Source organism: Sylvia atricapilla, chromosome 1 (genome assembly GCF_009819655.1).
Source record: "Sylvia atricapilla isolate bSylAtr1 chromosome 1, bSylAtr1.pri, whole genome shotgun sequence".
NCBI lineage: Eukaryota > Metazoa > Chordata > Aves > Passeriformes > Sylviidae > Sylvia > Sylvia atricapilla.
In genome coordinates, this window is record NC_089140.1 from 17932141 (window position 1) to 17954769 (window position 22629).

A 22629-nucleotide genomic window follows, 5' to 3' on the forward strand; every position below is an offset into this window, starting at 1 on the left:
CTGGTATGGAGTATGTGTATCCTCAGGGACAGCTATTGGGAAGGAACAAATCCAGGCTATTTCCCTGCATTGCCCTGTGCATCCCCCATATCATACCATCCAAGCTCCTTGAGCCATATAGACATTCCACAAATTTGTGTGTGATTTTTTATCCCTTTTATCCCAAAGTAGTGAAGAACTGAGATGGTTCTTTCACACAGTACCCAAAGCCTGAACAGAAAATTGAATGAACACTTATTTGGCAGCAACTGCTGTAGCAACAACTTTCTGTAGGTTATCTTAATGGATTTATCACCCTGAACTAAGCCCTGACCATCTGTTCTATTCTCTCATTACAAATACAGAAAAAGCTAATTCATGATCGCATCATAAAAAAGTAAAATATAAATGATTTAGGAGTAGGGCATGCTTCACACTCTGATTGGGAAATGGCTCTCTTCCATAGAGTGACTTCCTTGATAACAGAGTTTGCTTTTTCCCAGCAAATGGGAATTACTGAGGAATGGGCCTCGCTAGAACAAGTTTTATTCCCACTCATTAATCTTAGGTGTATTTTTAAATTTGGGATTCATGTAAGTGAAGGTATGAATCTTCTTTCCTTCTCTCTTAGATGAGCCCCCAAAGATTTATTTTTGTTGGAAAAACTAGCATTCTGTTCTCAAGGCATGAACTAGTTTTTCATTTCATGAAAATGAAGTGCTGGGTGGCATTCTGGCCCAGCACACCCTGCTCTCACTGGAACAGGAGGTGGGGTTTATTTTCCAGGACATATCTGAGCAACTCTGAGCGGAGCAAAAAGTTCTCCAGCTTCATGTGACATCAAATCTGGCCAGATCTGTAGGGACAACCTACTTATGTGAAAACCTTAGGTGAGGAGCTTTTTAATAGGTAGAGTGTACTGAGTCAGTGCTGCTGTGGTAAATGGTTTTGTCTATATCTGCTATGTAGAGAAGGTTGAAAGGATCAGAGCAGGCTCTAGGTTTCATGTGGACCTCTTATTTCTACACCGTACTGCCATTCATCTAGCAAGAAAAAATACTGGTAAGCCAGGTACTGTTAGCCCATTTGGTAGTGAATTGCTTTAATTTCTGAGTGCCAAGCAAAGATACTTTCCCATCATATCTAATGTTCAGCAGAATTTCAGTATCAAAACTGAGCATGGACCTGACTGAAACCTGTGCTACTCTTTACAACTGAATTTCTGTTGTCACCAAATACACAGCAAGTGACAGCAAATGCACTGAATCAGTGGCAGCCCCTGGATGAGGCACTGGAACAGATTCCCCTGAGAAGCTGTGGATGTCCCATGCCTGGAAGTGTTCAAGCTCAGGCTGGATGGGACTTGGGACAACTTGGTCTAATGGAAGGTGCCCCTTCCCACTGTGGGGATTGGAATGAGATGATCTTTATGAGCCTTCCCAACTCAAACCATTCTACGATTCTGTGACTCCCATCCCTCCTCTATCCCACAGTAACAAATGCTACAGACTAACCCCTGTGTAAATAACTCCAGATGTCTGACCAGAGGTTTGCTCTGAAGAAGGTGCCCTGACCATTGGACCAGTGTGATCCTTGGCGCATGGAACACTGCATCCTGAGCTCACCTTGCATTTCATGTTGTGTTCTAGACTTGTTTTAGACTTTAGACATGCCACACAGCTCTTGGCTTGTGGAAACTGCAGCTAGATACTTAGACTCAACATTAAATTTGGCCCAGTGCTGCAAAGTCCAAGTCCCTATCAGTTCCTGATATTGTCTTGTCATTGGGAGTTCTTGAAGAAGTTTAGTACCTGAATACCCCAATATTTGGGCTTACAGTGCCTGGCTTTTTTGCACATATTTATACCTAGGAGCCAGCATTTAGTCATCTAGTTCTCTATTTGGGAATGCAGCTCTCATTAATAGCAGGTGGATCTAGGATTAAACCCACTTACATTAGCAGCCTGCAGAAAAAATAGTGTAATGAAAAGAAACTGGCACTCATAGCATGTGATTCTTCTGTATGATCTACCACAGATTAACTGTGTCTTAAGAGCGCCCATTTGTCAGAGAATTCTCCAACTTTGGAAATTAGGTATCATTACCAACATCTGTTATATCTTGGGACACTGAGAAGACCTCCAGTCTTTCATAATATGTTCCCTAATGCCAATTAAAACTAATGACTTGACATTTTGAAAAGCCTTTTGACTCTTTAATATCTTTTTGACACCTGGCCTTTAAGGAATCTTCTTTCAGACTGTGTCACTAAAAGCACCTTGTTCAGAGAAGCTCATACTAAAAATGAATTAAAAACATGCTATGGTGTGGGGGGTTTTGTTCAAATCCTTCTTGTAACTAGGAAGCACTGCTGATCTGTAGAAAAAGGTGTGCTGATTTTGAATGGGATAGAGTCGATTTACTTCACAGTAGCTGGTATGGGGCTGTGTTTTGGTTTTGTGCTGGAAACGTTGTTGATAACACCAGGACGTGTTTGTTACTGCTGAGCAGCTCTTACACAGCACTAAGGCCTTTTCTGCTCCTTATTCCACCTGTGGGTGGACTGGCGTTGCAAAAGAACCTATGAGGGGACAGAGCCAGGATGCTGACCCCAAGTGCCCAGAGGGATATTCCATAACATATAGCATCATGCTCCATATATAAAACTGGGAGGAGAAGAAGGGGGAGGACATTCTGAGTGATGTCCTTTATGATGTTTGTGGAGGTCCAGTCCATGTAAGAGTTTAGAAAAGACTGGACATATCTTTGTCTAACTGACTTGGAGGTGTCTGGTCAAAGGTTGGACTCAGTGATCTCAGAGGTCTTTTCCAATCCAGTTGGTTCTGTGGTTCTGTGATTCTGTTTGTCTTACCGAGTGAGTCACTGTTAACACATGACGGAGCCCTGTTCTCCTGGGGATGCCTGAATACTTGCCTGGCCATGGAAAAGTGGTGAGTGAACTCCTGATGTCACTTTGCTTGCATGTGCAGCTTTTATTTTAGCTATTAAACTGCATTTTCTGATTCTCTCCCTCCATTTACAGGAGGAGGAGTGCATGAGAGGCTGTGTGGGGCTGATGGCTGATGTTAAACCACAACAGGATGTAGATGAGAAAACACAAGAGATGAATATCAGACGCAGTAAGAACACCTAGCAATGCCTCTTGGAAACAGCTAGAGAGAGCAATGAAGAAATGGGGAACAGTGAGACTGCAAGCTGTGGGACCAGCAGGCACTGAGGTCTCTGTTGGGTAGTTAGCTCGATCTTTTCTTGCAACAAAAAGAATGAAGTGACTTTGGAGCAGTTTCTGCTTCACAAGGACTTGGCACCATGTTTTACAGCAAACCTGCACAACACCGGCACCACAAAAAGGTTACACACTATGGAACCTAGGGAGAGTTTTGTTACTTCTTTGCAGCACAGATAAGGGAGTGAAAACCAGCAATGAACAGCTCTTGCTGAAGAGCTTTCTTTGTCTCTTATTTGAAAATAAGCAAAGATCCCGCGGAGCCCAAGCATTTGGTCTGCTGGAATACAGGGTCTGCTGTGCTCACTTGCAAAGTAGGATCAGCATGAGGAGAGTTGATTGTGGACAGCATTTGAGTAGGTGGATGTAGCCTGGACAAAGGGCAGCATGAGCAACAGGATCTGCTGCCTACTTTGATACAATCATTCTTCTCATCTTGCTGTATTTCCCACAACATTCATCCAACTTCAAGTAAGAACTGGCTTCAATTATGCTTTGTACAAGGTTTCCATAGATGGCATCTTAGCATATTAGTGAAACATCAATGAGCTGGAAGAACTAGCTGGTTCATTACCATGCAAATAAGCTCACTCTTCATGAAAGAAAGGCTTTTACTAGCTCCTTATAGTCTCCTATATTCCAGTTTCTTCCCTGTCCTACAAATATAATTTTTATAGGTCAAAGACATATATGTGTGTATATATGTGTATGTTTCTCCCCCACTGTATTTTGCTCATTCCTGTGCATACTCTACCTGTATGTGAATTCTAAATTCTGCCTGGTGACAGTGGACAAGGAAGTGGACTGGGTGACAGTGGACAAGGATGGCCAGATAAAGTTATTCTACTATTTCTGATATCTTTCAGTGTCAGAGAGAGTGTTTGTATAATAGAAAAATAATAAGCTCATTAAGAGGGCTAAAGAGCTGTTAATTTATCTGCAAAGATCTGTTGTAGTAGCAGTTCCGGTGAACTGAAATATAATGTCCCATACACATAGTTGTTCTAGCCAGTGCTAGAACAGGGTCCTTTGGTTTTTTGCCTTTGTGCCATTTGGGAAGAGGTACAGATGCCTGGGAGGACAGGAGGTACAGTGGCACAGCTGTAGAGTTAGAAGGTTTGTGCATTGGATGTGCCAGTGGGTGGCTGTACAGCCATATCTGTGCTATGTGTTTTTATCTCTGTGTAAATGGGTTGTTAAATCCCTAGACACACAAAAATCTCCTCCGTGCGAAGTTCTGAACCTAGCAGAATACTCTGGAAATGTAGAAATGTATTTGAGCCATTCTCTTTTATTTTTCTATACTGACCATTGTGGGAGATGGGTTACTTCCTTGGATAGATTCCTGGCTTGAGCCTCTCTGTCCATTCTTATGCTTTCTTCTACTTTGTTGCAGTGTTTTTGGACTTTTATTTACATGGGGATATTTTTTCTATTTTTTCAGTCTTCTGAAGGAAAATAGGTAGTGCCAAAGAGTTGTTGGGAGGAAGACCCTTGTATAAACCAGTAAGGGGGTTATGAATACAATAAATGTTTCAGTGCACTCTTCTATCTTCACTAAGTTGACACACTGGCCAGTAAATGACTACTGCCTCTGTAGTTTCCATTCTGACACTCTGTGTCAACAATGAGCTGGATTTACAAACAAATGAATCATGTAGTAGAAGAGGTGCTGATCCACGCAAAGAAGCTGGAGTTGAAATAATATGTCACCATTCAAAACCCGTGTTTACCAATAAAAGACTCATTTTCCCCTGAAGACAAGTTTAGTGAGAAAAGTAACAGAAAAAAGTACCTCTTGGACCTGAGAATAAATACTTTTTTTTTTTTTTCTGAGACCTCTGGATTCTTCTCAGGATCCAGAGTTAATCAGCAACAGAGAATTCCTGGAGGAAGAGTTCATTTCAATTTCTACATGCACAGGAGTGCACGGTTTAAAGAGTGATGTCCCACTTTAAATCTTTAAATCTTTAGTTTAGCAGTGGGTAATCAGAAACTATTTGAAATGTCCCAAATCTATAAATTACACTGCAGTTGTTCCCTGCTAGCATAAAGATAAAACCAGTGTAAGTTAACCTCAGTGTTTCTGCTCAGGGATCAAGGGCAATAGGAGAGAAGCATGGAAGAGCTGGTACTCTTCCATGCCGAACTCTGTACTGCTTTGGCACCTGCTGGGGGGAGAAGAGTCCAATTCTGCAGTGAGGGGTTTACCAGAAGCACCCCTCAAAAATAGGTCTCAGCCAAAAACTCATCTGCAGAGCCTAGAATTACTTTCTTAGTCACAACGGTCCCAGACACACAGAAAAAGCAGAGATTTGCAGGGCCAAAGCATTAGACTCTCTCATGCCAAAACCTCTACTGGAACTTGCAATCCCATTGATACCACCATCAGTTTGGTCTGCTGCTTTACCAACTCACATTCATCAGACAGGTAGGAATCATACCTGACGTTTTATCAACACAGTCCAGATTTGTATTTCTTGATATGCAGATATGCTGTATGTTATCACTGTGCTTTTTAATGCCAAATCAAAACCAAAATTTTTTTTACGAGTAGTGAGGGCAGCAGGATGTGTATGTATGTGCATGTTGGTGTGCCACTTCCAGATGCCTTGGAAGAGACCATGCAGGAAGCTGAGCAGGGCACTTCATCATTTCTGCACAATCCATACTAAGTTGGGCAGTTTCCATGAACAGGAGGAAAGAGTTTTCAGCTTCTCTCAGAAGCACAGGTACCACAGTGAGGATGACTTGGGAGTGCCTGGTTCAAATCAGGATCTTCAGTCCCCATCACTGTCCTGGGATAACCATCTATACGCCCTCTCTTTCAAGAAGCTGAGCATATCTCATTTGATTTTCATTCTGCACAAGCTGCTGGCCATGAGGCCCATTTTTGTGTTGCTGCCTGGTGGTTACAGCTGTGGAGGAATGAACCTTGTCTCAGTTCTTATCTTGGCTGAAGACAGTTTTCACCTTGCAGGAAAGCACCTAATTATGATGATCTTGTTCTAGGTAGGGTACACTTTCCACATTTTATGGTAGAAATTTACATATCTAGGCAGTAAAATATAAGAACATTCTGGAAGTGGGTACTGGAGACCCAGACCACTTTTTCCCAAAGGAAAAGCCTAACTGCTACTCCCAAATATTAAACTGAAGAGGTTGCTCAACTTTTCTGTTTCTGTGGTCTATTAATTCTGCACTCTTTTCTACATGACAGCAGATCTTCAAAAAGGGATGCAGAGTGCTTAGTGGCCAGAATAGATTCTGCAATGAGGTGGCTGCAGACCATTTTGTTTGTGCTTAGGAAGGCATCAAGCCTGACTCCTTCTGTGTGACTGATCTGCCCAGTGAACTATTATGTAAAAGGAAATATGAGCCCTTCCCCATCTGCTCCTTAAATGAAGGTAAGCAATCAATTCCCTCAGGCACAGCCCAAGCCAAATAGTGTGTGCTGGGCACGTCCTGGGAATATTCACCCAGCTGAGCCCTGTAGAAATGTTTAAACATTTTGTTTTCTGATTCAGTTCTGGAATGAGTGTGAGCTGAGCTGCTTTTATCAAGGGTGGGGAAATTCTTCACCAGGCCACGGATACAACTACAGGTCCCTGATTAACATCAGATAAAAAAGTGTGGCATCTCTTGATCTATTTGACAAATAAAGTGCAGTTTTCAAGGTAACAATTTTAGATTGAAATGTTTATATTCTACCTAGACTTTAATTCTGACATCCAAGTGCATTACAATTTTGAAGTGACAGAACTCAGACAGTACAAAGTTCAAAACTGTGAAAGACATAAAACATTTTTGGGTCCTACATTTCTGGATCAGCAAATTCTTCATTATACAATGAAGACTTACAATACTTGGTTTTATTTTTTTAGATAATTATTTTATGTAAAGTGAGCTCATACATCTAGAGATTTTCCAATTTTTATTTTGAAAAACTGCATTTTGTCTATTTCTTATATCGATTTTTATTAGAAACAACAGAAATTACTTTTTTTCCAAGACCTCCTCAAACACACTGTGTCATACTTTAACGTTATGGTTTCAATACAAAATAATGAAATTCCAATGTAAGAAAACTCTACAAAATGATAGCTAGCAGGAAATTAATTCTTATTTTACGTCAATTTACTGGACTTTCAAAGTTCTGGGTTTCTATACCAAATCATACCTGCCAGTGAGAGCATATGACTTTCCATCAGTCTCCTACCTGCTACATAGAAATGATAAGAAACACATCCTCACCCTTCTCTCAGTTCTGCCATCACATCCTGCATTTTGTTTCCAGATTTCTTTTCCATTCTGATGTCTAGAGGACTGCTGAACATAAGGTTAAAAAAAATGAACACAAGGCCATATAAGCGAATTTACAACATAAAGATAAAATGTTCCCCTAAGGGCTACCAGGAAATCATACTGCATGTCAAAGGAGGAAGGAGAGGGAGTGGTGGGATCATGCTCATGAGCAGTAATGGATACAACAGATACAAACCTCCTCCTCAACCCAAAGCAGTCAAGGCAGGTGACTGTGCTATACAAACATTAAATTGCTAAAAGAACACAGACCCCAAATTTTTTAATCACATTTTTGGTAGGCAGGAAGTAAATGCCTTGTAGGTGTTCTGGTCTTCTGAAATTCAGTTCTGTACAACGTTGCCTGCACTGGCCTAACTGCTGTACAGTACATTCTCACAGTTTTCCACAGTAAACTCAATTGATAGTGGTGCTCTCTGAAATACTCCAGTACATTCCTGACAGTTTCACCAGGAAGTGTTTACCAGAGTGTTCTAGCCAGTATTTTACCTCTCTTAAAAGCACCGCCACTCTTCAGCAACACCACGTTACCCAATGCTGCAAGAAATACAAACTCCCTGACTAAAACCACTGCCTTCTCAGAGTCCATTTTATCTTCAAGTCAAAAATAAAGAACTTACACAGATCACAAGCATTAACTTATCAATCATCTGTCTTTCCTGTGCCAGGACAAACAGTATTTACTTTCATCCAGAGTATTCTATTATCTGTAAATATTAACTCTGCCAAGTTCTACGAAATATAAATGAGATTTTCTACAGAGGCTGAAAGTATACTGTTATTGTAGTTCTAGTTCTCAGTTCTTGGGTTATTTCACACAAAAATTATTCAGTTGTTTTTAGGTGTCTTGTTATTTCATCAGATGTCACATTTTCTTGCTTTATGGACATGAAATTTCTACAAATGTGCATGGGATTTGAAGGAAAATTAGAAAAAAAGGAATATGCTGCATCGGAATTTAACCTATTTAATAAGGATTTTAATGTTAGCACATACCAAATATTATTGATTGCCAAATTTTAATCTGTAGTTTTGCAATTTAGTCTTAAAATAGTACAAAAAGTACTTTTTAGTCTAAAAAGTACTTTTAGTCCTAGTCTTACAATTTAGTCTTAAAATAGTACAAAAAATTAACAAAATTTCTAAGCACTGAAGCTAGATACTAAAACCACACTTAATTAAACCTTTAAGACAACATACTAAGACAACAACATCAGATACTCTCCCTTTTGATAGTTGGATACTAACCCCCTTACTTATGTTTCATAAATACAGCACTGCAAACATATTTAAAATATTTATTTTAGTAAAATTCATCAAGATTATTAAACACGTTTGTATTGATCAGCCTTTGCAGTTCCTTGTTTTAGCAAACAGCCTGGTTCAAACATTAGCTCTACAACATACTCTTGAGGAGGAAGCAGAAGCCCTTTGGGAGAGTATTCAACCAATTTAACTTCATTCCAAGCTCTGTTATACTTGCCACGAACTAAACTACAGCCAATGCCAATTCTGTCTGCTAGCACCTAAAAAAGAAAGAAAAAGTAGTTAACTGCAGTCCATTCAAGTGGCTTATGTGATATACAGCAAGGCCTCTTGATGCTTAAAAACAAAAACAAAAAAAAAAAACCATCTGAAAGGCTTAGAGCTTTCTTAATACAGACTTCATAAATTTCTCAAGTGTTCCAAACTTCAAACTTTTACTGTCAGTTTTGTGTAGAAAATGTAGGCTTTTAAATGTTATTTCTCACATATCCTATGCATAACATGAAAAACATTAATTTTAACTCTTTTCAAACACTGATACATTTGTTTATCAACCAGTCCTTCAGATCTCAAATTAAGTGCAACACCCACAGTACCCAGAGATGGTTTTTTTCTGCTTGGAAGACTAACTTCTGAATAACATTTTGAAGTCTATTCAAGCAATGAGGTGTAGGCACATTGCACACATATAGCTAGTATGAAATACTAAATGCAAAAAATGTAACATTTTTATCAGTGTAAGTTTAGGACTGTTGCTTCACTCTGAAGCACACTCCTTGCTTTTCAGCCCTGGAAACGTGGGAAGCAATGAAATGTGAGACAAGTGTCTGCTAGATGAAACACCTGCCTTTCCTCTGGGCTGCACTATCACAGACAGACCTATAATGGTTTCCAGCTTCCAAACTGCTTTTCCAACACACATCTGCTTTGAAGGAATGAAATCCTGCAAGATTTTTAACGTGTTACAAATGGACACAGATATCTATTGCTTAGAGTGCTGTGGCTTTAGGAGAGAAGACCTCTCCTACAAAAGTTTCTTAGGACAGTGGAGCATAATTAAGTCATGCCCTCAGGATGTCATAAAGTAAGTTGGAAACTTTCTCTCCCTATGCATGCTATAAATTTAGGGTCGTACTCTTCCCTAGGTCCTTTGTGCTTAATGTGAGCTAGGCCCTTGTTTCTCTGTTGGTTTCCATTCAAGAAAGGGTCAAATCCAGCCAAGTAAAAAGGATGGGACAGGTAACCAGGCTGCACCAGTACATCTTCATATGAAGAAAGAAGAAATAAAACTTCCCAGTTTCTTCTAAGAAACTGGAACGCAGAGGCTTTTATATGCTATCAGAGAATACTGGATAGATACCAAATAAAAATTGTCTCAACAAGTTCACATTTGCAGCATGAAAAAAGAAGGAAGCTGCATAATTCAATATTTTGCACTTTACAGAAAATGTAAAATGTTTTGACTCCAAATCAAATACTTTGGCTTCTTGCCATTTATCAAGTATTCTGCTGATATCAGTTAAGACAATTTAATGACAACAAGAATGTTTACAGAAAGAAGTGACGCTGGCTTTCATTCACTGGGAAATCAACTTTGCTATTGAAAAATTATGAAACTATACAAAAGATTTTACAGGGATATAAATACTGTATTATACTGATGCAAATATACTTTAGTTTAGATTATCCATTTAACAACAATATGTTATGTTGCAAAATAAATTATAATTTACCTTGAAAAGTAAAGCTCTGTGATAGAATGTCCCTCTTTTGATTTTCCCGATAGGCACAATGTTGCTTTTCAGTTCAAATTCTATTGCACTCATCTCAAGTTCCCAGCAGAAGTTATGTAGTTGTTCTCTTTCAACAGTGCCACCCATCTTGTCTGCAACAAACCTGTTCCAAATGCATATCAGGATCAATTATATCTATAATTCCTCTTGTATTTAGGGCAAAAAATGTAGCACAATGAAATGTATACAAGCAAGAAGTGAATGACCTTTAAGACTGTAATACTTTTTCTATGTTTATTTAATTAAATTGTTTAATTCAGTAATTGATATTTTAAATATGTTTACTGATAAAAACAGATAACCATAACTCAAATCATTCATATTTGTCACAGATCTAAACCAAGCTGCAAAAGCAGAGAGGTGTAGTATAGGCACAAAGTCCTCAGAAAAAAATCATCAATAATTACAGCCCCCAGATCTATCATTTGTTTGAAATAGTAATAAAGGCATGAGAATATGTATGACAAAAATAAAGCCATAGGTAATGATGCCAACAATGTATTCACTGAAGGTGCTTATCTTCTACATGTGCTTTCTTATACTGAAGCCAGTATTTTGGGGGTGAGCAGTATTTATCCATTAAAACACATGGTTCAGAAACAGAAACAGATCAGAACGCACCATCACTGCACGCTCTGCTAAAAGCATTTTTTTGGGGGACTGTGCACACATAGGACCAAACCCTGGTTTGTAAGTCTGCCCATATACACATCTGCCCATGTCCCCTGTGCAGGGGAGCTGTATGTAAAGACTTTGTTCCCCTCAGTGTCTCACCCACGAGCACAAGGGTTATTGAGGTCTCTCACTCTGGACATGTTGCAAGCTGACTTGAAAATCACAAGCCATTGCTTCAGACCGGGAACTAAAATCTGCATCCCCTCCTCTGCAGAAGCAGTGAACGTGTTCCTCTGCTCAGCACAAGCAAAGCAACCTCTGAGACTGACTTTTCAAAGTTTAGAGTTGAGGAAGCCTTGGTAGCAATGGCATGGGCACAGGGAGCTATCACTAAGCATGTCAGATAGAGTACCTTGAAGCTGGGAATTACTGGGTGAAGCTAAGGAAGTGTGGGACTCAAGGCAGTCCCTTGTGCTGTGTGTGCCCATGGCCAGCCCTCATTAAAAGAGCAATGCTGCCTCAGCCAACGTGCTCACCACCATACAAAGGTGTGCTGTTTGTTCCAAAGGAGACATCCATGATGTCCCCTCCTCTAGCCTGACCCTCATCCCAGTGAGCACAAGAGGAACTCTAGCCAGGGTGCCAGGCTGCTGAGGGATGCTGCAGCTGCCTTCTCCCTCACTCCCTATTCAACACATGATGTTCAGGCAGCCACCTGAAATGGAATACAGACAAATCCCCACAGAAAACATTCTACTTAAATTTCCCATTATTGTTTCACTGGGTTGTATGTCTGCAAGTATTTTACTGGTGTGTTAGAAGAGCGGATTTAAGAGAGGATTTTATGGATTCCACCTTGAGGAAGGCAGTATGATTTATACACAGCTGGATAGTTAAGGATGAATATCTGTCCTGTCAAATACTGCAATCAGTGGAAAATTCATTCCTCATATCACATTAGAAGACTTCATTAAAAATGAGAGTTAGTAAAAGTAACAAATTTTGTCAGAGCAAGTGGGATCTGACACTAAACTCTCCAGATTCAGGAGGCAGCCTGGAAACTGCTAAGATATAAAGGTTTAACTATGGAGAAGATGCAAACAGACACACTCCTTGAAGGTGACAGTGATTGGTGCCCAGGCTGAGTAGTCAGTGTAACTAATGAATCACACATTGATACCAACAGTCTGTACTTGCACTATTGCAATATTCTGGCACTGTTAAATCATCAGGATATTAATTACAAGAGCACTTAAAAGCTGTGTTAGAAAATTCGTCTCATGCTTTTGGCTCTGTAGAAAACAAAGTACAATAGAGTTGCTGTCCCAAGGGGTTCCAAAACCAAGAAGACAGGAAAGATGGTAGGAGAAAGAACAGACATGATACATGTAACTTGCAACCATTTTGGCATTTAGATTTTGGTTCTAATGATCCTTTTAGGCTTTGCAAAACCTGGGTCTCTGGGGCTCCTTGATTATGTAGATGCTATATGCAGCTGATGTGGTCACTGGAAAGAATCAGTACAGATGTATAAATGTGAAAAAGAACCTGAAATTGTCCATAAGAATATTTTCTAAATGAGAAACTGATACTCTTTTGTTGCAAGGGATACTTTATTTTAAAATATATTAAAATAATTGTAAGAAAATTAGAAACAAGAAACTTAAAATCTAAATATGCCAACATTCTGGGCCAAAGCTGATTTCAATTCCACTTAAGCATGGGAAAAATAACTATTTTGAAAAAAATTGACCTTGGATAAGAAAACAGTTATTTTACCAATTCAGCTTATGGAAATACGATGGTACTCACTGTGCAAGAGCCACAACCTGTTCCCGGGTAGTAGTTAGTGGTAGAATAGTTTTGGAAACATCATTAATGTAATCCATTAAAATGAAGTCAGGTGGTGGTACCCAAAGGGAGTTTTCTAGAGTAATTTCCTCCAGGACTGTAGGTGCAACTTGAATAACTTCTTTTGGCTTTTCCTCCTCTTTTTTCCCCTTCCCTTTTCTTACATAGAAAAAAAAATTATACATTTATATAGAATACTGTAATCTTTAAAGTTCAAAGTCAAATACATTAGTTCTCCAACAGGACATTTAGACAAATTGACCAGAGAGAGGTGGAAGGTAGGAGACTTCTTTTTTCTTGATAACAAATATCCAAAATCTACAAAGCTGTAGAAAACACTTGTGGAACATGCCCTCAGGACGTGTTTAGGAAGAAATGCCACTAGCTCCATATTAATATTGTTGTCAATTCTCATTTTAGTTTTAGTTACTGGCTCTGATATGCCTTCCCTAAGTACAGACTACATAGAGGAGGAGACACTTACTATATACATATAGGGCATATTTTTAGTTACGGTTTAGTTCTGTGTGGATATGAACTAAAAATCATGCACTCCAATGAGTTTTTACTTGATAAAAATCTGGTCTTCAAGTAAAGGGAAAAAAGATATCAAAAGCACAGCTGAAATCTTGACAGGACATTCCAAAAGACAGCCTCAGTACTTGCAAATTCAGGTGCTTCAAGCATTATGCAAACTACAGCATAGTTTGTCAGAAAAAGATTTCACAACAAGTCTGTGTTTTTGCTGACTTTTTTTGTTGCACATGCTTCATATTTTACTAATGCTCAGGATCTGAAAAATTACTATGGTCCTAAACAGGCATCCTAAGCACCCAGCAGAAGTATAAATGAAATTACTGTTCTGCTTAAATTAAATACAGTGCACTTCACAAGTTATGCAGCAACTATAACATCAGTATCTTACCAGAGGTATAATTAAGGTCTATACAATAAGACACTTTAGGATCTTTCATTTGTGGGAACACGTGAAACTAGTGTTTTGTAAGCATTATGTCTTTTTTCAGTATAGGTCCTGAAAATTTTTACTGTAAAATACAACAAAACTTATTTCCTTTGTTTAACACTTGTGGCTTTTTTAAAAAAATCTATAATACTTCTGGTGATCTTGGAAGGAAAAAGAAAAAAAAGAAATAAAGGATCACTAGAGTACATGGCTCCAGGACACACTATCATTATTGCATGCACTTCAAATTATTCTTAAAAATTATACTATGAAAGCACTCTTAAGATGGAAGGCATTGAACAAAGCAAAAGGGCATACACCATTATCAGTAGTTGAATTCAAGCAATTTGTCTTCAGAATACTTTGCAAACTTTTTTTTAGCCTATTGAGATTTACCATATTCACAAAAAGCCCTTTTCATAGGTGTCACAAAGCACATTATTTTAGAAGGATAACCAATTAAGATTTAATCTTAAAATTATAGAAAATTCACCACCCTCTAGAATAAACTGTTCTGGTTATTAATTATACTTACACCTGGAAAAAAGCAGACAAACAGTTTTCTTTATCTAACGTGACTCTATCTAACTATAGCCAGAGAACCTTATAATCCTAGATTAAATAGCTATCTACTTATCCATTTATCCATTATGGTTAAAAATACCGTGTTTAAAAAATCCTGAATTATTCCCATTATCTCTCTGGTGTACAGTTTAGGAAGCTTTCAAAAGAAAAACATTTACAAGTGCTATAATTCTTGTTTCTTCACCATTTGCTCTTTTTCTGCTTCTTCCCTTCTATCCTCCCAGTACTTTCTTTTCTCTGTGAGAAGTGCACCATTAAATTACAGTGCTATAGGAGAATTTGTTTCCAGTTCCTGTCTATTCAAATTACTCTAGAATCACACTTATTCTCCTCCTTTCAGGAACCTCTCCTCCTCCATTTTCAGGAACAAAACACCTGAGAGAAATGGGTTTGAACAGTGATTTGTTTGGGTGTTTTTGCTGCTGCTTATTTCTCTCAGGTAACACTATGTTCTGTTCCTTGGTGAACAGCTGATTAAACGTTGTCTTCCACGCTTGTCTCTACCTTACTCCTCAACTCTTCAGTTCATTATATCTGTCTAATCCTAGTCTCATAAGGAACTGTGGAGCTGCTGTTTTACAGCTCAATGCTAGAAAATAACTGGTAACCACTACAGGAGGCTTCTACTGCCCTTTCCCCCCCCCTTCTTTTTTTTAATCCCCATTTTCTTGCCAGCAGGAATTGTAACATCAGAAAAAAATCATTCTCATTTCTCAGAGCTGTCTTCCTAGTCATGAGACTACTCGCTGTGAAAGTAGAGGAATATTGCAAAGGAGAGCTCATGGCACTTTAATAGTCTCCAAGATGTTTCTGATTCTTTGCAACTTCAGTACAAGAGTCCAACAGGTCACCAGAGCATCAGCCAGAGGAAGAAGGCAGCCAGTACAATATTCTACCATCAAAAAGCAGCCAGGACACCTATTTGCCTTCCCATTTTGCATTGCTTAATGTCCTGGTTCTCTTTTGAAAAAGAACAAATGAACATTGGGAAGTATTTCCTTAAATGCAGTACTGAAAGATAGGGTGGAATAAGTACACATTTGTTAGTCTACATTAAATACAATCTTTTAGCCCAGTCAATGTGTATATCAGATATGAAACTGCTTGATTAAAAATGTTGCCGTCAATGAAAATATATGTCAAACGATCAACTAGGCACTTCCTCACATCTAATTCAAACATTTCCAGCAGACAATTACAACTGCCCTTCCTCTTGGCTTTCAACTATGGTTTATATAAGTAGTATCACTTTTTCAAAACAGTGGCTTTAAACAGTGTTCAGTAGTACTTCACAAAATAATGACGAACAGAAACATACGATCAAAGGACAAAATATGTAGGAAAAAGTCTAAGCAGGTTTGAGACTTGGAGTCAGCTACTGACCTTCAAGTAACTCTCATATATCTCACAAATTAATAATAATAATGATGTATGAATTATGGATTCAAAATGAATGACAATGGGGTTATAAATCATACAACTTGATCATGACATTCAAAAGCAATTATTTCATACTTGAAGAAAGGAGTCCTTGTATCCCTGCAAGGTTTACTACGCAAAATTGAGGCAGGTATTTGTTTTTTCCTAAAGAAATTTTTCTGCTTTTCAAAAGAGTTATGGTTGCAAACAGAGCTGTCATTTACACTGATATAATTGATGTAAATTACATTTAAAAGCAACTATCCAAGTATATCCTCATCACACACTGTAATAAAAAAATATATTATCTTGTCAGAACAGGTCTCCCAGCTCCTGAGTCTATACAAAATGGCCTATGACTCTAGAGCAGCTTCCAAGGTGAAGGAACTCCCCACTGGAGCAGAGAAAACATGACTGGGGCTCAGTACCTCCCCTTGCCTCTGCTCCCTTTGAGTAAACTGGCACAGGCACAGTGGGTCATGAGCAGAGCACATGGGGCACCAGGAGGACCTGCAAGGGAGCAGAAGCTGGGACAGGCTCCTAAGGCACTCAAGCTGCTGTATCTACTCTGGTGCATCCTGAAACCTTCCACAATCCAATTCATACAACCCATTTCGGGTATCTACTATAAAATTATTTAAACTGAACTTTAGAAGTGCTTGCAGTCCAAATAACTAGTCAAATGGGAATGTCCTGTAAGTCATTAACTTTTGGATAGACTAGTCTGACAATCTGGGTCCAGATTTAAGTCAAAACCTCAAACATTCACAGTCAGTAGCTATTACCTGTCAATAATTTGCATGTCTGTTCTAAACAAGTTGATATAATTCAAACATATTCAAATATAACTTAAATAAAATACTCTAAGCCTTTTTCTCTCATGCCGCTTTTGCTGAGTGAACACCATTGTCCAGGTAACTTCTGTTTTTCCTCTATTGGAGATACCCTTGAACTCTTGAGATCAAAAGCAGGTTTGAGTTTTGTCTGGATTTTCTTATTGCACATTTAATTTCCCAAGTGCAGATGCAAATGTACACAGAAATATACAAGCAGAGTCAGAAATCAGCCATTCTCTCTGTCAATAAGACACCTGTACAGACAATAGGGTATCATAGTTCATGAATGAACTCCAAAATGAAAATTGGAAACACAGTACATCAGCTCCTACAACAGACACACCATTTCTCCTTTTTTTCCAACCCTGCAGCACTGAGCATTTCGTAATGTCTATCACTGACCAGAACTCACAGCCCTTAGCCATTGCCAAAGTTCCCTTTACCATAAAGAAAGGAAAATCAGGAAGTCAGGACTGGAACCCACAGAAGTCAGCATGATAAATGGTCAGCTCACTAAGTTAGCAAACGGAAAAGCCAAGGACAATTGTAGGTTGTATCACACTCCTATCAAGGACTAGAGACCATTCCATTGATGGCAAGGAGGCTCTATCTGGACTGCTTTTGGACTCCCCTGGAACCAGGCATGTACACATGCCTTCTCCAGAAGGCACCACTGTGGTCGTGATCGTGCTGCTGTTTCACAGGAAAGACAGTGAAATGGCTCAATTTCCTTCCACAGGAACAAACAAGAGATTAAGTATTTTATATTAGACAAGGACTAGAAGCCTGGTCTTGGTGAGAGTAAGGGGAGCTAAGTACCTGAACAGCTCAAGTAAAAAGCCCTGTTCATTATACCTCATTGCTAGTGATCAGCTACAACAAACCACAAAGAGACTGCTAAATCCCAAATACCTTGTGGTCAGCTGTCTGCAGGTGTGAGGGACAGACTCAAATCCTCTTTTTGTGAAAGAAAGAAATTAACTTTCCACTACAAGAGTAGAGGTTCTGATCTACTTGGTACGAAGAGACTGCAGCACTGTACCCATCGTATCATATGAATCAGGACAAGTGCTGCAAGAGTGAAACATTTTTAGGCTAGTGGACTAAAAATAAGGACAGCTCTGAGCACACCTTTCTCAGCTTTTAGTATCTGTCAACTGCATGGAAGAGATTTAATCTAGAAATAAAAAGGCATGTAAGCAGTGTAGGAACATTTTATAGGTTTAGATTCTAAACTGAGAAAGAACTTCTACTGTAATTTCCCTGTGTCTTGGTTGTGAAGTTGTAAAATAACAGCATTTCACTGCTTCCAAGGGATAATGAAGGAAAAAAAAGAGCAAATAAGTGTGAGCTGTTCAAATATAGCAGGAGAAGAGAGGACAAATAATCACCAAGATAGACAAAGTAATATTACTGCAAATAGGAGGTGAAAGAAAGACTCCAAAAAAAACCTTTAACATTGTGTTTAGGTATTTGTACTCCATTCAGAAACTCTGTCATTATTTTCAGTCAGATTTCTATTTCTAGTGTTAGAACAATAACAGAACATCAACAACTAGTCAATCTGAGAACCATACCTTAGTTTTTCTTTGCTGCCTTTTCTTGAAACAGGTGGTGATGCATCTTGTACCTTCTCTACTACAACACTGAAACAGAATAAGATATTTTTGCATGTTATTTGCAGAGTTAATATTTGCATTTGAAGCTATGAAAATGGAGCTTGGATTTTAAAGGACAATAAATATATTCATAGGTGGTATGTAAGTGAAAAAAATAATGTAACTACTAATAAACCAGACACTAACTCAGTGATCAAAAATGAAGTATGGAATCACAGAATGACAGAATATGCTGAGTTGGAAGGGATCCATCAAGATCATCATATCCAGCTTCTGGCTCTGCACTGTCCCCAAGAACTGTCCCCAAGAGTCATATCTCTGTTCACCAGAGAGAAGAGATCTGTGCCTGACCCTCTTATTCCCCTCATGACGAAATTGTAGATTGCCATGAGGTCTCCTCTCAGTCTCCTCTCCTTCAGGCGGAACAGACCAAGTGATCTCAGTCACTCCTCACACAGTGGCCCCTCAAGGCCCTTCTCCATCCTCATGACCCTCTTTTGGACACTCTGTAATAGTTTAATATTTTTCTTACATTGCAGCACCCAGACCTGCCCCCAGCACTCGAGGTGAGGCTGCCCCAGTGCAGAGCAGATCAGGACAGTCCCCTCCCTTGCCCGGCTGGTGATGCTGTGCCTGATGTCCCCAGGACAGGGCTGCCCCTCCCGGCTGCCAGGGCACTGCTGGCTCATGCTCAACTTGCCAGGACCCCCAGGTCCCTTTCCACAGTGCTGCTCTCCAGCCTCTTATTCCCCAGTCTGTCTGTACATCCAGGTCTGCCCCAGCCCAGGTGCAGAATCCAGCACTTTCCCTTGTTGAACTTCATGTGGTTGGTGATTGCCCAGCCCTCTGACTTGTTGAGGTGTCTCTGCAGGGCCTTTCTGCCTTTGAGAGAGTGAACAGCTCCTACCAGTTTTTATCATCTGAGAACTTGCTTAATGTCCCTTCTAGTCCTGGGTCCAAGTCATTTATAAAGATGTTGAAAACCACAGGGCCAAGGATTGAGCCCTGTGGAACCCCGCTAGTGACAGGTCACCAGTCTGAGGTCACCCCAGTCACTATAACTGTGCCCAATCCATGAGCCAGTTGCTCACCCATCACATGATGTGTTTATCCAGCTGTGAGCTGGACATCTTGTGCAGAAGGACACTGAGAAAGACAGCATTGAAAGCTTTACTGACATCCAAAATGCTCATTTTATCAACTGGCTCCCCTTGATCAATCCCATGGGTTACTTTGTTACAAAAGGAAATCAAGTTTGATAAGCAGGACTTTCCTGTCATGAGGCCAAGCTGGCTGTGACCATGATTGCATTGTCTTCCAGATGTTTTTCAATACCTCCCAGAACAATCTTCTCCATAACTTTACCAGGCACTGGTGAAATGAAATTAACAGGCCTGTAGTTTCTGCGATCCTTCTTCATACACTGCTTGAAAATCAGGACATTGACTAGCTTCCAGTCAGCTGGGACTTCTCCATATTCCAAAGATTGCTCAAAAATCATTGAGAGAGGTTGTGCAATAACATTATCCAGCTCTTTGAAGATTCCTGAATGAATCCCACCAGGCCCCATAGATTTGTAGGGATCCAGCTGGAGCAGCAGATCTGGCACAATTTCAGGGTTGACTGGGAGTTGATCATTCCTACAGTCATGGTCCTCCAGCTCAGGGCACCCCTGGTCCATCATCCTTGTTAAAGACAGAGGCAAGAATGTGTTTAACACCTCTGCCTTGTCTCTGTCCCTGTGAGGAGAGATCATCTTCAGCCTGTAATGGGACAACATTGTTTTTACACTGCCTGTTGCCACAAATATATTTGAAAAAACTCTTTTATTGTCCCTCACAGTTCTGGCTGGCTTCAGCTCCAGCTGATCTTTGGCCACACAAATTTTCTCCCTACAGTGGCCAGCAGTAGCTCTGTTTTTCACATGTCACCTGACCTTGCTTCCACTGGGCATACACCTTCCTTTTTTGCCTTATTTTTAAAAGAAGATTCCTGTTCAACTAAGATGGGATTCTGTCTCACCTGCTTGACTTCTGACATTTGGCAATTCCCTGCTCTTGTGCCCTTAGGAGGTAATGTTTAAAAAGTGACCAGCACCGATGGACCACACCACCTGCAAAAACGTTTTCCATGGGGATCTTACTAATTCCCTGAGCAGTCTGAGGTGTGGTCTCCTCAGGTCCAGAGCTGAGGTTTTTGCACTCTTCCTTCTGTTAACAGAGATTTTGAACTTGATTGCTTTGTGGTCACTGTGGCCAAGACAGCTACCAATCTCCACTTGCTCACAAGACCCACCTTGTTGACAAGGAGTAGAGTAAGAAGGGCATCTTTCCAAGCGTGTTCCATAAAGTTGTTATTCAGGTTTTTAGGAATACTCTGGCCTGGGTAGTACCATCTGTGTGATGTTCCCAGTTAATTTCTGGCAAGTTGAAGTCTTCCATAAGGACAAGGACAGTTGACTTGGAAGAGTCCCTTAGTTCTTCAAAGAATAATTCATCATTGTCCAGGCCAGGAGGTCTATAGTGGACTCCCACGATGGCAGCTGCATTATTTGTTTGTCCCTTGATTCTTATCCAGAGGCTCTCAACTGTGCCATTGCCAGCTGTGAGCTCCATGCATTCCACCCTTTCTGTTCCATACAGTGCCACCCCTCCACCTCTCCTGCCCTGCCTGTCCCTCCTGAAGAGCCTGTACCCACCCAACAGGGCACTCCTGGCACAGGATCCATCCCACCAGGTTTCACTGATGCAAATGATGTCAAATCTCTGGGATTGGGCCAAAGCCTGGATTCTCCTTGTTTGTCCCTCATGCTGGGTGCCTTAATGCAGAGACATTTCAGGTGTGGTACATTGTAGCCAGCACTTCCTGAGGCAGATTGAATGATCCCATTAGTGCTCCTTTCCTCAAGGCTTGACACACCATCCCATCACTAATCACTGGCCAGCCTGACTTTGTCCCTTTCCCCGTTCCAGGCTGGTTTAAAGCTCTGCCAAGGAGTCCCACCAGCTCCTGTGCTGGAGCTCTTTTTTTTCCTTCTGAGACTGGTGAATGACCAATGATGCACAAAAGTAACTGGGGAGTAAGGCTGCTGCCAACATGCAAAAGTAAGGAGCTGTATCAAAGTCAAAGAATGAAGACCTGATAGTTAAAGACAGCTCTAGGGATCAACAAAGAGCATGGAAGTCTAATTTATCATAGATATTCCCAGACATCTTTATGGTGTCATATACAAGCTTAAAAGGGAAGCTAATGATACTGTAACCCAAATATGTGATGTGTTGACAGAGAAGAAATTTTTGGACTTGCAAAATATTGGTAGAGCGATCTTTGATCTGTGAGACTGTTTACAGGAAATGGTTTCCAGTTAAACAAGCCCAATACCAACTTCCTGCATTCAATCTAAGAAGATTTGTTAGGCTGGCTTCAACTTAAACAGAGAAGAAATGGACACAGGTTCTTTATCAAGCCTGAGAGCTTAATGCTTGGCTTTGTCCCACCCCTTGGAATGATGTGCTTAAAATTCCATGCATTTGTCTGTACAAGAGGACCATCAAAATCATAGGTTCCATTGTCGAATGTTGACATTCAGCTCAGATGACATAATTATTACAGCAGATGACAAGCTTTGTTATAACTAATAAAACACTGGGTGTCTCATCATCAGGAATCAAAGAGTGTTAAATGAATGAGTCTTCAAGGCTAAGATAAATAAAGCAACTCAACTGAACAAGCTATGTTCCAAATTCTTATTTTATAAAATACAAGTGTTTTGCCTTCTAGGACATAAAAGCACTGTGCTGGGAATAGAATAGATGTCTCTATTTATATATGTGTGTTGTGGATAGATAGACAGACAGACAGATAGATACATAGATAGATAGATACATAGATAGATAGACAGACAGATAGAATGAAGTTTGTACTGGAAACAGTGAATACCATTAAAAAGGTGAGCTATAACAAAAAACGCTAGTAGAGCTAACATGACTCACTTTTCTTGGGGTTTAGCATTAATGAAGATTATTGCCCGACGGTCAGTAAGCTCTTGCTTGCTTAGTTCTTCCAAAGACAAAAACTTCTTTCCATGTTTTATCTACAAGAAAATTAGCATTAAACATAAGATGTTCTGTTG

General features: G+C 39.9%; 1 protein-coding gene across 2 annotated transcripts in view; it reads right to left on the minus strand.

Moving 5' to 3' along the window:
* Positions 1-8777: 8777 nt before the first annotated feature.
* ARMC3 (armadillo repeat containing 3) overlaps positions 8778-22629 on the minus strand; it is a 52129-nt gene continuing 38277 nt past the window's right edge. The window contains exons 13-18 of one of the 2 annotated variants that reach the window (XM_066323298.1): positions 22490-22590; positions 18456-18524; positions 16905-16994; positions 13036-13233; positions 10549-10711; positions 8778-9075 (exon numbers count right to left, since the gene is read on the minus strand). In XM_066323298.1, coding sequence (XP_066179395.1) covers positions 8875-9075; positions 10549-10711; positions 13036-13233; positions 16905-16994; positions 18456-18524; positions 22490-22590 — 822 coding nt within the window. In that variant the 3' untranslated portion in view covers positions 8778-8874. The remainder of the gene's footprint in view (positions 9076-10548; positions 10712-13035; positions 13234-16904; positions 16995-18455; positions 18525-22489; positions 22591-22629) is intronic. The other variant, XM_066323357.1, reaches the window with a different exon arrangement.